The following is an 18424-nucleotide window of genomic DNA, read 5'->3' on the forward strand; positions in this document are numbered from 1 at the left end:
ACAGTCTGATCAGTTGCCAACACTGGGGACTGGTGTATTATGCTCTACCAATGTTGGCTAATGTAAAGTGTTTCTTATGGAGATGGTACTGGCAATACCTATCGTTCTAAACCATGCACCAATGGCTTAGGGAATACTGGGACAGTGAGGGAAGAGCACCATGTTGTCTATTCATCTTTATACGTGGGGTATAATGTTATGGATGCCATTAAGCAGGTGCAGTCTAGGGAAGGTGGGTATCTCACTTATTCTTTGTAGCTTTATGGAGATTTAGTATGACAAGCATAGTGAGGAAAGGAAGATGTTGTGCAATAACCCCTGAACCTTTCTTGCATAGTGAGAATGCAGTGCCCTTTGGAAGTCTGTGCTTTAGCCCAATACTTCTTTCAAGGGTACGCCAGATGATAATAAACCAGATTCTGATTCTGGAATTCGTGGACAGATAGCAATAGGATGTACGGTAGCATGTTGGGTTAGTGCAATGCTTTACAGCACCCGAGATCCCTATTCAATTCCACCGCTGTCGGGAAAGAGTCTGTATGTTCATCCTGTGACCGTGTGGGTTTGCTCCCACATTCTGATGATGTACGGGTTCGGGCTAGTAAGTTGCAGGCATGCTATGTTGGGCACCAGAAGAATAGCACACTTGCAGGCTGCCCCCAGCACGTTCTCGGACTGTGTTGGTCGCTGACACAAATGATGAATTTCAATGTACGTTTCAATGTTTAGATGTACATGTGACAAATAAAGCTGTTTTTTTTCCAATGGGATGCAGTGATTCCCAATGCTACAAACCAGGATAACGCACCAAGGAATTATGATACCCCGTAACCTCTGCCTGATTTCTGAGGATTGGACCAGTGCATAAACTTTACTACCTTCTACAGCAAAGGGATGAGAAGGTACAACGAGACATTGCCAAGTTACAGGAAACCATCTGGTGGGATAATTTGTGGAATAGGGGAGTGAATACCTATTTCCAATCATAAATAACAATGTGCAAAAAAAAGGTCAAATAACAAATAAGTAAATAAATAATGTTGAGAACGTGAGTTGTGTAGAATCCTTGAAAGTGAGTCCATAGGTTGTGGAGTCAGTTCATATTTGAAGTGAATGAAGTTATCACTGGTGGTTCAGGACCCTGATGGCTGTAGGATAACAACAGTTCCTGAACCTTAGGTCCCACACCACCAGGTTCAGGTGCTTTTGATCTCCCTCAAAATCTTTTTTCCAGTTGCTTTCCTACTACCATCCAAAGACTGACTGATCTGAAGTTCTCCCCTCAAATTTTCTGTTTTTGGAAGAACTGAACTACTCGAATCCACAGTTGGTCCAACCCTCCCTTGATGGCAAGGGCAGTCACTGTCACTTATCTCTGGAACTCAGTTGTTTGGTCCATGTGTGGGGCCAAGGCTGTGATGAAGTCTGGAGCCCCAGTAGCGCTGGGCATCGGTGGTGAGTGAGTGTACCAAGCTCCTCTCACTGACCGGTGGTTGAGGTACGAGGGTAACATATGGAGAGAGAAGTGGTTTTGTGCTGCTTTTGGATGTGCATGAAGACCATAAGACATAGGAGCAGAATTAAGCCATTCTCTGCTCTGCTGTCCCATCCTGGCTGATTTATTATCCCCCTCAACCCTCTCCTGCCTTCTCTCAGTAACCTCTGGCACCTTTACTAATCAAGAACTCATCAACCTCCACTTTAAATATACCTATTGACTTGCCCTCTACAACCACCCAACCACCTGTGCCGATGAATTCCACAGATTCACCATCCTCTGGCTAAAGAAATTCCTCCTCATCTCCATCCTAAAGGGACTTCCTTCTGCTCCGAGGCTCTGCCCTCTAAGTCCTGAACTCCCCCACTATAAGAAACATCCTCTCCACGTCCACTCTATCTGGACATTTCAAAATTCGGTAAGCTTCAATGTGATCCTCCATCATTCTTCCAGCGAGCACGGGCCCAGAGCCATCAAACGCTCCTCGGAGGACCTTAGTTATTTTAAACTGGTGAATTAAAACCTTGTCTGCCCCCACGTGTTTGTTGCAAATGGCAGTGGAGCCGGTTGTTTTCGATTCTAGCTGGTTTATATACCTCTGATGGTGTACAAAAACAAAAGAAAGGTTTGCAGGGCTGGCGAGAGCTACTGCAACGTGCACCCTGCCAGTCACCTGGTGCGGTTTGTAGGCGCCAAAAAACCATGACGACACAGGGTGCGGTTTACTGAACGGTTTATTATCTCAACAGCTACATCCTAACTCATTTCAAATTAGCCAGAAGACAAGAATCGGCAAGCACCGAGAACGAACAGCTCGGGATGCGGCGAAACAATGGGATTTCTCAGGTCACATGTTAACGAATCATCAAAACGATTATTAAACAACGTGCAAGCCCTGGCAAAAAGAGCGGTTTCTAAAATGTGGCGTTATGCTGTATTGAAATAATCACACAGTAATAATATCGAGATGCAAACAGGTGCTATCTTTCGGTCTGAATTTTGCCGGATTTTGTTTGATCCAAGCCTATTCAGCGGGCCCGTGCCCCTCGCGCAAAACTGATTCAATCCAGTTTGTTACAAAGATGTGAACGAAATGGCTGGGACTAGAAACCCGTCTACAGAAACTCACAAGTTCTGATATCCCGACCCCCATCAACTCTCCCCAGGACTGACCTCTTCACTGTCAAGAGGCAACTTCGGGGCCAGAGGGGAAATTATAGCAAACGTCGACTTTGCAGATCTATGTGCTCAGCCCCTCCGTTCCTCGAGCCAATTCACAGACCCCGCTCTCTAAAGTGCCAAATAAAACAGTACCGCAGAGCAATTATTTCGGCCACGTGTTAGTACAACTTCATTTTAAAAATGAGGGTTTTGTTACTTGAAGACTCAATGTCGGACTCACCTCATGATCAAGACGCGGTCCATTGAGTATGAAATGCCCAGCCCCCACCGGGTGCTAGAATATACAATGCTAGAGTTTGTTCAGCGCCAATAGCTGAAATGATATATTTACATTTTAGCCAGGGATTTCTCATAATTATAAAAAATAAAACGAATCTGAAAGGAAATACAGCTTCATATTCTATAACAATTCCTTCTTAAGCACTTTTCAGGGAAACCAATAGTACTGACCATTGGCCCACTTATTGGCATATTCATGTCACAAGCATTAGTGTCCTTTAGCTGGAGGAACCTTAAACAGAACGAAAAGGGAAACCAATGAACGATGTGCATACGGCAACTCCGGATGAGGAGATCTCCGTCGGTCGCACGCTCAATCCAACGCAGTCCCGTGTACTAAATTGGAGAGATGATTCCATCCACGCTGCACATATTTTCCGGAACTAACCTTCAACGGGGAGAATAACATCTTTTAAAAAATTGTAAATTTGTACTGTCGTCCAGAAACATTGACCGAACCGCACTAAAGGGTGACTGACCCTAAATCAAGTCTCTTTAATGTCCTAGAAAATGGTTCTCATCTAAAGGAATTTGATCATTTTGGTCACCCAAGAAGCAAAACAGGTTGAATCATCGCCGTAATCAGTGATACAGGGCTAAGGAAACTTAGGCCCATAGTCAACTATCTCCACTAAGCCTCATGACTCAAATTAGTTATGTGACTGTATTCTAAAATGCTGTTTTCAGAAAGAGCGGAAAATAATGATCACCAGGCGCAGACTTGCCCTAATTGTAAGAGCCATCTCAACACACTGCTGGAACGAACATATATTCTTACTACTAATTTACATTTGCAAAACCAAAGGCTGGGTTTACACTCCAATTTACATAATCGTACGTTTTATTGCTATTCCACAAATGCCACGACAAGAACAGAGACAGCACTGAAATTCCCCCAAACAAAAATCTGGGACCGCCATTTTGAAGTTTATCAGTGCATCCGCGTCATCCATTAATACTGTTGGTTAAGCAAACACATGTCCGAGGTGAACGCTCCTATTAAACACTAAAACATTATAAGTAACATTGATTTGCGCGGAGACTAAAATCGGACAGGCATAAGGAGCCTTTATGTATCCGGTCCGATTAGTTCCCCGCTGAATGGCGGCACAGAGATATGCCCTGTACAGGCCATGGATGAAGGTATATCGTACTGGCAGACGGGACTGGTTTAAATTGGTATCGTGATAAGTACAGATATCGACGAAGACCCTGTTCCTGTGCTGTTCTATGTTCTATACTATGAAAGTTCTGCTAAAATTGGCCCAAATTGTCATTTTTTGGATGTTTACCAGCATTATAATAATAACAATGCCTTACATAATAATATAAATCTTAGCGTTATCATAATATGACGGTTAAAAGTTTTAAAACTTTAGAGCCATTATTTCCCATGGAATTCACTCCCATCCCCTGACCACCTCTTGGAAGTACTAACACCTGTTGGAATAAAGACTGGAAACAATTGACATTTCAGGCAGCATCTGTGGGTCCTGTATCTGAAAGATTTATCCTCATTCTCCCTTCACAGATACTGTTCCACTAGCTGAGCATTTCCAACATTTTCTCTTCTTATTTCACAGTTCCAGCATATTGTTTTTATTACTGATTTCTGCTGTTTTAGAACTCCACTGATGAAAGAGAATCTACTTTCCTATTTTGGAGACCCTTTCTTCTCTAAACCCAAATAGTCAGGCCATCAGGGTGATTGCTACTGAAGTTAACTTGCTCTGCTCTGAAAGAGATCAGACGATGGCTGGAACAGTGGTGCGATAGGTAGTGCCACTGTCTGAATCTCCAGTGACCAAGGTTTTTCTGCTGGCTTACTCTGTGTGGGCTTTGCTTTTTCTCCCAGTGATCATAGGACCATAAGATATAGGGCTAGAATTAGGCCATCTGGCCCATTGAGCCTTCTCCGCAACTCAATCATAGTTGATTTATTATCCCTCTCAACCCCATTCTCCTGCATTCGCTCCATAAACTTTGATGCCCTTACTAATTAAAAACCTAAGAACCTCCACTTTAAATATACCCAATGGCTTGAACTCCACAGCTGTTTGTATCAGTGAATTCCACAGATTCACTACCCCCTGACTAAAGAAATTACCCCTCATCTCAGTCCTAACTGTACATCCTTCTATTCAGACGCTGTGCCATCTGGTCCTAGACTGTTCCACTATAGGAAACATCCTCTGCACATTAACTCTATATTGGTCTTTCAATATTCAATGGTTTTCAATTAAGTCCCCCTTCATTCTTCTAAACTCCAGAGAGTACAGTCCCCGAGCCATCAAATGCTCCTCATAGGATAACTGGAATCACTCTCATAAAGCTCCTCTGGACCTTCTCCAATGCCAACACATCCTTCTGAGGAAAGGATCCAAAACTGGTCACAATACTTCAAATGCAGTTTGAGCAATGCCTTATAAAGCTTCAGCATTACATCCTTGCTTTTGTATTCCAGTCCTCTTGAAATGAATACTAACATTGGTTTGCCTGGATGCTCCAGTTTTTTTTTTCTGCCACACCTCAAAGGAGTTTGGTTGGTAGTTAAACTAGCTATTTAAAATTTCCCTGATATAGAAGAATCTGGAAAAGTTTCAAGCAAAAGTAGATGATAGGGAAATAAGTTTGGGAATGGGATTAAAGGAATTTCTCAAAGCAGGTAAAGGTTCAAACTCCTTCTACGTCATAAGAAAATATGGGAAATGCAATACAGCTCGAGGAAGCTACTGGTTTGCTACCTTCCACTCCAGAAACTGAGGACAACTGTTGCATCAAAAAAAGCATGAGTGGTCACAATCAGGCTATTTAAACATCTTATGGTCGGTAAAATATTCAAATACTTAATTAAAGATTAACAGCAAATAATGTGAGAATGAAGAGCACACAATTTCAAATGTACAATGCGTATCTCAGAAAGGTAGGCTGCAGCTAAAAATCTCTGTGAGCTGACGGACAATGATGACTGGGGAAAATCCAGCGGATGTGGCCAAAATGGACTTTCACAAGGGGTTTTCCACAAATATCCGAACTGCAAACCATTTGAGAATGTTAGGACATACAGAATAGGTAAACTGAACTCTTGAGTTGGTTGGAGGAGGAGAAGCAGATGATGAAAGAGAAGTGGAGTTCTCTCCATGGAATGAGTTAAATTGAAGAAACTGGCCGGGCATTTGGTTACTAATTTGCTTAGTTCAGGACAACACTGGAGGCTGAAGGGTCTGTTCCAGTACATGTTCTAAGTTTTAACTGAAGTTTCATAGTGTCCTGCCTGAAACTCCTTACTCCATTGTCATCAAAGTTGCTGGTGAACGCAGCAAGCCAGGCAGCATCTCTAGGAAGAGGTACAGTCGAAGTTTCGGGCCGAGACCCTTCGTCAGGACCAACTGAAGGAAGAGCTAGTAAGAGATTTGAAAGTGGGAGGGGGAGGGGGAGATCCAAAATGATAGGAGAAGACAGGAGGGGGTGGGATGGAGCCAAGAGCTGGATAGTTGATTGGCAAAAGGGATATGAGAGGATCATGGGACAGGAGGCCCAGAGAGAAGGAAAAGGGGGATGGGGGGAAAACCAGAGGATGGGTAAGGGGTATAGTCAGAGGGACAGAGGGAGAAAAAGGAGAGAGAGAGAAAGAATGTGTGTATATAAATAAATAACGGATGTGGTACGAGGGGGAGGTGGGGCATTAGCGGAAGTTAGAGAAGTCAATGTTCGTGCCATCAGGTTGGAGGCTACCCAGACGGAATATAAGGTGTTGTTCCTCCAACCTGAGTGTGGCTTCATCTTTACAGTAGAGGAGGCCATGGATAGACATATCAGAATGGGAATGGGATGAGGAATTAAAATGTGTGGCCATTCCCTCTGATTATACCCCTTGCCCATCCTCTGGGTTTTCCCCCCTCCCCCTTTTCCTTCTCCGTGGGCCTCCTGTCCCATGATCCTGTCATATCCCTTTTGCCAATCACCTGTCCAGCTCTTGGCTCCATCCCTCCCCCTCCTGTCTTCTCCTATCATTTTGGATCTCCCCCTCCCCCTCCCACTTTCAAATCTCTTACTAGCTCTTCCTTCAGTTAGTCCTGACGAAGGGTCTCGTCCTGAAACATTGACTGTACCTCTTCCTAGAGATGCTGCCTGGTCTGCTGCGTTCACCAGCAACTTTGATGTGTGTTGCTTGAATTTCCAGCACCTGCAGAATTCCTCGTGTTTACTCCATTGTCATATCTGGCTGTTTACTTACTATATATCAAATATTGAGCAACTTTATTTTTCCGCCTAAACGTTAGGTGAGTTCCAAACCCCAAATCTCATCCACCACCAAGAGAACTTATGGCTATGACTTCAACTTTATCTATATCCTATGGGATCCATCTTTGATGTCTTTGGAGATGTTTCCACAATTTCACGAGTAAGCTGCAGAAATGAACTCTTCAAAATGTCTATGCTGAACTGACGAAGGGTCTCGGCCTGAAACGTCGACTGAAACTCTTCCTAGAGATGCTGCCTGGCCTGCTGCATTCACCAGCAACTTTGATGTGTGTTGCTTGAATTTCCAGCATCTGCAGAATCCCTGTTGTATGCTGAACTGTAGTTTGATCTATGCACAGCCAGTCATAACCTGTCATATATCAGTCTTTGTTGGCTTTTACTATGTCCCTGTTACCCAAAATAACTAGTTCATTTATCTTCTCATTTACAAACCTTCAGCACAACTTCTGCAGTGCTTTCAAACCTAATGTCAATGGCCCTTTGATATTGGCGTTTTCCTTATCCCACATTATTCACTTCATAATGCATCAGTACTGCCTTGCTTAAGTCATTACATGCTTCCACAAAGACTATATTTTTGACTAAGGATTTACTACTTTCCCAAATAAATTTACTATAAGTTTGCAATAAAACTTAAGGGGCTTCATTTTGCTGTACACATCTCCACCAAACACGAGAGATTTTGCAGATGCTGGAAATCCAAAGCAAAGCACACAAAAATCTGGAGGAACTCAACAGGTCAGGCAGCATCTATGGAAATGAATAAACAGTTGATGTTTTGGGCAACTGAAGACCCTTCTTCAGGACTGGAAAGGAAGGGGAAGATGACAGAAAAAAAGGTGGGAGGAGGGGAAGGAGGACAGCTAGAAGGTGAAAAGTGAAGCCAGGAGGATAGGCTTCATGGCACAAAAAGAGGCCAAGGATCAACATGACAGAATGGAAATGGGAATGGGAATTAAAATGCTTGGCCACCGGGAAGTTTTGTGGATGGAGTGCAGGTGAATTGCTGCATTCATCGCTATTCCATGCAATGCAAATAACAATTTGATCAATACCAATTGAGATGTTACCTTCTTTCACTGAAGTCCTGTACTTACTTGTTAATGGTAGTTATTTGATGGTCTTCGAATACCTTCAGGTATTGGTCTAGATAAATAAATGAGTTCAGAATAATATTAATATTTTCCTTGAATGTGCAATAGTTTTGCAAGTGACATGTAATGACTGCAAGGACAAAAATTGTATATGAATGGTTCTTACTCAAAAATTATCTTTATCCTGTAAAAATGTAGGGATAAAGTTGAAGATTTTCAAAAACCAAAACCACATTTTAGCAAGCAATACTTGGAAACGTGATCCTATATATTGAATATCCCTAGAATACTTTTATAGGATTGACTTGCTTTATGCTGTGTTAGTAAATATTTACTGAATATTTAGAACACAGAACATGTATCTTAGTTAAACAAATATTTTTGATGAGACATAATGAAACATATTTAAATCTATTATATCATCTTAAAAATACTTACCCCAAAGCTATGTTCTTTAGTAATTATATATAAAATTATTAAAGAATGAAGTGATAATAGTGAATGCACTAAAGGGTAGATAGCATCAGGGTAAGATTAATATAGGCTCACAGGGCATTATAGTAGATTATGTCTGATGATTAAATTTACATTTATATTAATCATAGAACTTATTAATTTTATTAAAATATTATCCATTTTAACATCTTTTTGCTAGAGATGCCAGTGTAAGGAGTTGAGGCAGGCACATTAACAAATTTTAAAAGACATTTGGGTAAGTATATGAATAGGAAAAGTTTAGATGAATATAGCAAAGTGCAGATAGATGGGACTAGTTTAGTTGGGCACTTTGGTTGGCATGGATGAGCTGGGCTGACGGGCCTTTTTCCATGTATAACTCTATTGTTCAGCCATCATCTGGAATAAGCACCTTCTCTGCTTTAAATCTCTATGGGCATATTATGTCCCATACTGAGCCACAAAACACCCAAGACAGACCAGTAATAAAACTGATATCCTGTCATCAAATAACAGGAATTCTGCAGATGCTGGAAATTCAAGCAACACATATCAAAGTTGCTGGTGAACGCATCAGGCCAGGCAGCATCTCTAGGAAGATGTACAGTCGACGTTTCAGGCTGAGACCCTTCGTGATCCTGTCATCAACATTTTTTGGAGCACAAGGAAAGAACTAAATAAGTATATGTTTACAAATGGGATTGAGAGGAATGTAGATTCAAATACTTCATTTACCTCTATAGTTTATGGAAAACAATTGGCTGGGATTGAAATGTGGAACTGAGAGAATTGTTAGAAATTGTGAAGTTTAATTTGCTTACCTTTGGATTTAAGCATTAGGCAGCAGTCTGCAGACTGTTTACTCCAAAAAATAAATGGAGTAGATTTGCAATAAGTTGAATTAGTGGTGCTTGAGCAATGAGTGTGTTTGATAAACCAAATGCTTTTCTTGTCCTGTCCAAAGGTTAGTTGTTAAAAAAGAAACAGAAGGTACACAACTTTGGATCTAACTTCTCCCATGTCTTGGTCTTTTTCTATATTTTTTTATTTTTCCTTTCATGATACATATCAGTTAAGTGACGCTTTAACCCATTCTGGCAGCCAGTATAGGTAAGACTATAATAAATATAGTCAATGTTATAAATTACTGTGTAGCATTTCCTTCAATCTCAATAACCGTGTTAATTCTGAATCTGTAAATTAATTCAGCAAATGATGAGAGCAATTGGTTGGTACAGTTTTGGAGCACTGTTAGTTTTATAATCAACTCATCTTAATCATATGAAAAACATTTTAGTCCTCTGTTTATAAATGGACCAGTGAAGTCCCATTCCAGCTTCTAATATTCCTCACTAACAGATTGTTCTGTATAACATTCAAAACTCTAGGTTAAAAAGGCATTTTCATTTTTTTTTGATACAGTCAATGTCCAAGATCAATGACCCGCATGTGTTAGCTTGCAGCTCCAGTTTTGAAGATTACTGTTTTAAAAAAAATTCATTTACTAATATGGGCATTGCTGGCAAAGCCAATGATTGTTGTTCATTTGCATGTGCCCTTGAGAAGGAGGGTACCTTCCTAAATCACTTCCATCCTTAAGGACCTCTATTGTGTTATCAATGAGCATGTTCCAGGATTGAGATCAATGCTAAAGAATCATTTTCTGATTTCTTCACTATGACCAGATTAGGTGGGCACCTTGGGAGGCATGGAAGAGTTAAGCTGAAGGGTTTGTTTCCATACTGTCCAACTCGATGAATCTATGGTTCAGCCAATCACTTTGTTGGAAAATAACAACAATGTCCTATGCATTGGCTTTGCTACAAAAATGAAGCCCAAGAGATGAAGGGGGCAGTAGCAGAAGGGAATCAATTGGCTAATAGTGCACAGTGGTTTCTAGACAAATCAAAGTTACGCAGTTGTGTTCCCTAGAGTTCAGGGCCAGTAACACATTTCTTTGCCAATGACTTTGATTTCAAAATGTTCAGTTGATAGAAAACTTGTCAGAATAATAAAGTTAGTAATAAACTTCCAAGAGAAAAAAATGGTGGAATGATGAGAGATCTGTCAGATGAAATGGGAAAATATTAGCTGAAACAATTTGAGAGGCATGACAGAGAAGAACATTGCAGGCTTGATGGTATCATTTTAAGGGAGCTAAAGGAAAGACACCAGGGTGAGAGGGGGTACAAATTTCTGAAGATAGTGTGACACATATGGAAGTTAATAAAGCACATAAGATTTTGGGATTTATATTGTGAGAAATTCCTACAAAAGCCCAGAAGTTATACCAAATCCATACAATAAATTATCTTGCCTCCTACTGTATGCATTCTGGGTATTAAAGTTTAGAAAAGAAATGGAAAGGATATAGAATGGCTTATTGGAATGAATGGTTGCAGTAACATAATCCTTTGGACTAGGACTAGGTGATCAGTGGCATAGATTACTGATCAAGCCAGAGACTAGGACCTCTTTAAAAAAAAATATGTTTGTGGCAATCAGAGGGAGACGTTCACAAGTTCAATAGAAGCTTTCAGAAAGGTATGGCATGAATACTGGAAGGTTTCGAACTTCCCCTTTATAAAAAAAAATGACCTCAACTCCCAATGGTCTTCCTCTTCAAGCTACCTTACACTGGGCCATTAATGCAAATATCTAATCAGTCAATCAAGTGGTGGCAACTCAATGCGTAAAAGCATGCTGACATGGGTAAAAGGGTTAGTTGTTGTTCAAACCAAACATCAGAATGGGGAAAAATGTGATCTAAGTGATTGTTGATGCTAGGGAGGGGGTGGTTTGAGCATCTCAGACACCGCTGATCTCCTGGGATTTTCAGGCATTTAGAGTTTACAGAGAATGGTGCAACCCCTCCCCCCAGAAAAAATAAAAACACATCCAGTGTGGCAGTTATGTGGGTGAAAACGCCTTGTTAATGAGAAAGATCAAACGAGAATTGTCAGACTGGTTCAAACTGACAGGAAGGCAATAGTAACTCAAATAACCGTGTTTACAACGGTGGAGGGCAAAAGAACTTATCCGAACGCACATGTCTGACGTGGATGGGTTGCAGCAATAGAAGACCACGAACGAACGCCCAGTGGCCACTTTATTAGAATCTTCCTGTGCCTAATAAAGTATATCGATTTAAAATAACAATCAAACCGGACATAAAGCTCTTCTTTTAATGAAGAATGGCTACCAAAGGGAGGTGTCCACAAATTCAGTAGAAGCTTTCAGAAAAGTATCAGATAAAGACTGGAAGAATTCCAATTTCCCCTTTGGGAAAAATGGCCTCAACTCGCAATGGCCGCCCTCTATAATCTCTATCCTGTAGTCCATTTGCCCTCTTTCTCTTGATTGTTTTATGCTGGCAGCCTCAGCGTCCGTCTTTCTCTTCGAAATCAATTAAAAATGCAAATTTATCCTCAACTAAAGAATCTAGACGTTAAATTAAATTTTGCGTCAGACGACCTAAGTGACCCATGTCTAGTTCATGGCGTGCATACAAAGTCACCCCAAAGTGATTCAAGTTACAAAAACGATTTTTAGATGTTATAACGTGCTGCGTCAAGGACCCCCGTGTCTTTACAAATAGGAACGCAGTCCCTGACCAGCTGAGAATTAAGACCAGAGCAACAAACGATCTGTTGGAGGAACTCGGCGGATCTAGCAGCTGTATTCATACTGACCTCTTTCTGAATTGATGCTGACAGCGTCTCCGGCGGGGCCCTGGAAAACACAAGCAGATTAAACCATGTGCACTTCAGTTACGCTAAATTACTTCACGGGATGTGAGTTTCGGAGAAACCGGGTGTGAACCTCTTACTTTTACAGTAAAAGACGGAGATAACGATCAGTGCGAGAAGCAACATCGAGGCGGCGCACGTCAGTGGACCCCAGATGAAAAAATGGCAGGATATTTTACCCACTTTCTTCGCCAGCCCTAGAAAAAAAAAGTTTAATGATAAATAGAATTAAATGTATTCACATAAAGCAATGTGTCCAAAATTTGTCCATCTAGCCAATTCAATTAATTGATGTCGACCGCCAAAATGAAAGATCACATTTGATTCTTAATTTTGAATATACAACATTAATGCGAAATGCCTGATACAGGCAGGACAAAATCAAATACGTATACAAATTAGCAAGGAAATGTGTACCTTGAAGCATAAACAAGTTCGCTTTTCACCGAACCTGGCGTAGTGGAACCACTGGAAGTCAGTTTAGAAACTACCCGGAGTTCCCATGTTTTCCCCCATTGCCTTCAGAAAACAGGAGCGGGACGGGAAGCCATTATGCTATCTCCCAACACGCCATTCAAACTTTAACATCTTGCCCCCAAAACTTAATTATATACACGCAGTGGCTACTTTATTGGCCAGCTCCTGAACCTTGTAAAGCGGTCATTAACTATCTTTGTGGTCTTATGCGGCTGCAGCCCACCTACTTCGATATATCAGAGGGGCTCTTCTGCACACCACTGTTGTAACGTCTGGTTATCTGAGTTACTGTCGCCGTCCTGTCAGCTTGAACCAGGCTGTCTATCCTCCTCTGACCTCTCTCATTAACAAGACATTTGCGTCCACAGGACTGCTGCTGACTGGATGGGATGATTTTTTCTCCCCGCACCATTCTCGGTAAACTCTACAAACTCACCGACAATTCTCTGTAAACGCTAGAGACCCACCAACAATCAGCCATTCCACGGTCCAAGTCACTTAGATCACATTTCTTCCCCCATTGTGACGTTTGGTCTGAAAAACAACTGAACCTCTTGACCGTGTCTGCATGCTTTTACACATTGAGTTGCTTCTACATGATTACGGGTGTACTTGATAAAGTGGTCACTAAGTCCACATTTTAAACCGCTCACTTCAATCTTCAGCTGAGCGATGGTGCCCAGCAATGTTGGTTGGGAGACCTGCAGAGTTTCAAATAGTGTGCGCTTTTTGTGACACCACGGTCTTGGAAAATGCGATCCTCCCCAAATTCTTGTCGATTTCGACTGGGATGTATACATTCACTTCTAATTCACTTCCTCGTTTCCGTGCCGGCGCGCCGCTGCTACACCAGAACCCCCGTCACAAGTTTGGAATCAACCGATTCACACCAGGGCGAGTTCCGAGTACCAGTCAGCCAACAGGGCTGGATGTACTCCAGCAAGCCGTTTTACTTCGCTCTATCGGGTGCACCGCTCGGTTGTGTTAAATCCAGCGAGTTAAAAGATAGGGCAGCCTTCCCGTTGAACTTCAGAGTACAATCAACGTTACATTTAGCGGACCGGACGATTAAATTGTAGCTTAAGAATTAGGTTCTATGAACACCAACGGTCGGGACGAACGTGTGTTTTGAAAAAAAAAGCTAATTTCCAGCAGATTTTGTGTATAGGGCGACGAAGCAGGTCCAAACAGGAATTGCTAGGAATTGTACAATTAATCTAACTCTTTGCTTCATATCGCTTCTACACACCGCCTTTATCCAAATTGATTGCAAATTGATTGTTTTGTGTTCGTTGCTGTGTTTTTGAATCGTATTACCATGCGCAGTACAGTATTCACTCTGTGAATTTCTCATTGCACCCCGGTATATATTAACAGTAATGCGAACTCATCAGATCTGAAAATTCAGTAAGTGAAATCCATTTAGGCCAACAATTATGTTCGCAGCGTTTTGGTGGGATGATTTCTCATTTCGCCTTGCACCTATCCCATCTGTAAGGAAAAGCACTGCGTCACAGAGAAGACCACTCCCCCTCCGCCGCCTCCAGACTTTCAATGCTCGAAAAGGCGCTGGTTTTTCCGACAGCAGCGTGGTGAAGTGGTTTGTGGAGATTACTTCCCGAGACCACAACTACAGAGTAGACAGACGTGGAAAACTAGAGGAGTGGTAAATAACTGAAGAGCTGAAGTGGGAGCAGTGGGTAGAGGGTGGCGAAGGCGATAGGTAAAAGGACTTATTTAAAAATATTTTGACAGTGTGACTAGCGAAGAACTGGACGAAAGCGTCAGAGACCTTCAAAGTTCAAAGTAAATTCATTATCAAAGTAGGTGTATATCACCAAGTACTATCTTGAGATTCATTTACTTGCGTGCATTCGCAGTGCAATACAGAAATACTGTACAAGAAAATCGATGATAAACTACGAAGACTGACAAGCAAACAATATTCAAGAGAAGGCAAACTGTAAATGCAAATAATAATGACAAATTAATAGATAGATAGCTAATACTGAGAACATGAGTTGTAGTCCACAGGTTGAGTTTGGTGTTGTGAAGTTATCCACGCTGATTTAGGAGCCCGATGGTTGTAGGGTAAACTGTTCCTGAATCTAGTGTGGAACCTGGAGCTCCCATACCTCCTACCCGATGGCGGCAGCGAGATGAGAGCATGCATGGATGGTGGGGGTCATGGATGTTGTAAGGGTTGGGGTTTTTTCCAGAACGTAGTAAGACGGTGCTCATTTCATAGCTAGAAGGTAAACGGTGAAGCAGAGACAGACACGGGACCCAGAGGGACAGTGAAAGTGGGGCCTACGGAATTAGAAACGCGAGAATGTCTGCAGATGCTGGAAATCCAAAGCAACATACACAAAATGCCGGAGGACCTCAGCAGGTCAGACAGCATCTACGGAAACGAATAGATAGTCGACGTGCAGAACCGAGACCCTTTTTCCATTGATGCGACCTGATCTGCTGACTTCCTCCGGCGTTTTGTGTGTGTGTTGCATAATGAATTAGTTTTGAATTCGTCTGGGAGCTCCTCTGCCCCGTTGGCCCTAATCCGCTGGCCGTTGCATTATAATGCTGCAGTTTAAATCGCAAACCATCCTTCATGAGAATAATACTTTTATTTAGCCTGGTTTGGTAGCAATCGGAAATCCCTTTATATCAGAATCACTGTATCTCAGCTCGAAGCAAATTCCCGGAAAGGACCTAATCGATATTTCGACGACGGGAGAATTCAATGTAAGTAATTTAGCTACGTACCTGATTCAGCTGTTGTACATGAGGTCTTTTCACTCGCTGTGGTTGGTTTCACCTTTGCCGAAGTAACGGCCGTTGTTGTCTTTGGAGTGGTTTTAATCTCTGCGTTTATTATAATAAGGAGACATTTAAATAATAAAGACAGTTAAATAGAGACAATAAAGCAGTGGGCTAGTCAAGCAATAAAACTTAGAAGCTCACACAAAATATTTAACGAATAACTTTTAATACTGTATGATGAGTTAAAATGAGCATATTTCTATCAAATTTAAATTTATTGTTTTTCGACCAATAACTGACCTTCCAGATACCAAGCGACCACGTCACCGAATTCCATGTTCATGTTCCTCACCAGAACGCAATAATACTTCCCCGAGTGTTCCTTTCTGAAACCTTTCACGGTCAGAGAAACCTTGCCGTGGAATCTCCTGCAGTCGAGCCTGCTGTCCTTTCTGTACATTATTTTGTCCGAGACAGTCAAGTACAGCAGGAATTTTAGCTTGGAGTTTTTGGGCTGGAAGAACCAATTGACCCCCTCATTTGCCGAAAGTGAGCAGCCTATGTCAACGTTTTCTCCTTCCTTCACCGTTTTCCCTAGCGAAAGACTACTTTGTGTGGTGCCTGTGTAACGTAATAAGAAATTAACGTAAAAACTCCGCGTGCCTTTGTGGATAAAAGCTCCGTAATGCCAAAGAACCGAGAGACAGCAAAAGCCTCTAAACCCGCGTATTAGTACCAAAATCACATACCACAAAGTATGAAAGGAGGGACACGTTGTTGGGGAAAACGCTAACGCACCCTGAAGCACACACCGAACGGTGAATTGGTCGACACATTTCGGATTTTTAAAAGGTTATCGAATAATCCTGCACCCCACTCATTGCCTACAGCCTTCTCGCGTTTTCCTTTCTATATAATAAAAATGCTTCTAAACAATCTGAGCATTCAAAATACTCCTGAATAAGCTGCAGAAAATTCAACTCATTCTAAAATACCGAATCGAAAGGTCTAACTGGATTAAATAGAAGATTCGATCCGAAGTCCGTTCCTACCTAGAGGTTCGGTTTACGACGTACACTTGCCATATCTTTTAATGCCGTTTCTGAACATAAACTCACCCCGCAAAACCCTCTTTAGAATATTTGCGAATGGCTTCAGAGAATGCATAATATGGCAAGGGTATATGGCAACTTAAAAAAAAACGTCAAATGATTGAAATTTGAAACAAGAACAGTGCGCTGGAAAGGCTCAACGCTCAGACAGTATCTGTGGAGAGAGAAAATAGCATTAGGATTAATGCTTTAGGTTCAAGGCGCTTTATTATAAGGACTTGAGCCTTAAACATTGAACGCAGATTCACTTCCCACAGATGCTGCCTGACTGTCCGGCTGTTTATGATTTTTAATTCAAAATGATCACTTACTTGTCAAATAGACCACGAGAAAGAATCCGATAATTTTCAACATGCTACAGTGGAGGCTTGCACCCTGCAACAGGCGGCGTTGTGAAGGCGGAGAAAAAAGACCCCTCTCTGCAAACGTGTCATCACCACCTCAGGACATGAGATCACTGCCTCAGTAGGCGTCTAGATATTTACCAGCACTTCGGCTGCCCTCCCCTGAACATACATTCCAATCGAGTCTACTACCTGCAGGAAGCTCCACCATCCTACATCAAAACTATTGTTTTTTTTGTTTAGATGTCGGATAACACTAATGATAAAATTTAAATACCTTTGTTACACGGTCACAATAGAACAAACTGGACGGATCAATGGCACATGAAGTTAATCCCGATAAGTGCCAGATAATGAGGTAAAACTGGGGCATATAGCGACCTACCTCGGAAGGTTGAGGAATAGAGGGACCTTGGCGTATAGATCCTCAGGACCCTAACAATATCAGCGCAGGTAGATAGGGTCGTGAAAACCGCATACGAGATGTTAGTTTTCATTGCCATAAGTTAGGTAACATGGCGAGTATCTCGTGCACTTCCGTCCACCACAGTCTAGGATGTTATTGCATTGCGAGGGCGCAGAGGAGATATATGGTGATATTAACTGGGAACGAATGTCTTAGTTATAAAGGGAGGCTGGACGGACTGGGTTGTTTCCCTTGGAGTGGATAACGCTGCTGGAACACCTGCCAGAGATAAACAAAATTGTTGGAGGCAAAGATCAGGGTAGATAGTGAGAACACTCCCCCATAATAGAGATATTATATTAGGGTGGCAAATTAGCGTAGTGGCTGGCGTTAACACTGTTACAGCACCGGCGATTGGGGTTCAATTTCCGCCGCTGCCTATAAGCAGTTTGTACGTTCTCCCCCGACCGCGTGGGTTTCCCCAGGGCGCTCTGGTTTTCTCCCACTTTCCAAAGACATGCTGGTTAGTAGGTTAATTGGTCACATGGGTATAATTGGGCGAGTTGGGCTGGAAGGGCCTATTATCGCGCGGCACGCCTTTAAACAATAAAGCAAATCAAAGGATATAGTTTGTGGTGAGGAGTAAGAAGGTTAGAGAGGACCTGAGGAACACTACTTCACTGAGAAGGCCGCTGCCTGAGTGGGCGATGGAGGCAGAAGACTCTCATGACATCTTAAAAGTATCTGGACGAGCACGTGAATTGCCGTGGTATAGAATACTGTGGAAAATGTGTTTGT

At 42.0% G+C, this 18424-nt stretch overlaps 1 protein-coding gene across 2 annotated transcripts; it reads right to left on the reverse strand.

Moving 5' to 3' along the window:
- Nucleotides 1-2220: 2220 nt before the first annotated feature.
- On the reverse strand, nt 2221-17839 carry cd8a (CD8a molecule). 2 transcript variants are annotated; one of them, XM_072256664.1, is made up of 7 exons: nt 17606-17839; nt 16065-16385; nt 15768-15866; nt 12605-12721; nt 12468-12507; nt 8323-8371; nt 2221-3347 (listed from the first exon to the last, which is right to left on the reverse strand). In XM_072256664.1, the coding sequence occupies exons 1-6, from the start codon at nt 17721-17723 to the stop codon at nt 8326-8328; spliced, it is 741 nt and encodes a 246-aa protein (XP_072112765.1). In that variant the 5' UTR covers nt 17724-17839; the 3' UTR covers nt 2221-3347; nt 8323-8325. The 2 variants fall into 2 exon arrangements, with proteins under 2 accessions (XP_072112765.1, XP_072112766.1); XM_072256665.1 differs by lacking the exon at nt 17606-17839 and adding an exon at nt 17188-17293.
- Between the last annotated feature and the right edge of the window lie 585 nt (nt 17840-18424).

The sequence above is a fragment of the Mobula birostris genome, chromosome 4, assembly GCF_030028105.1.
Source record: "Mobula birostris isolate sMobBir1 chromosome 4, sMobBir1.hap1, whole genome shotgun sequence".
NCBI classification, from domain to species: domain Eukaryota; kingdom Metazoa; phylum Chordata; class Chondrichthyes; order Myliobatiformes; family Myliobatidae; genus Mobula; species Mobula birostris.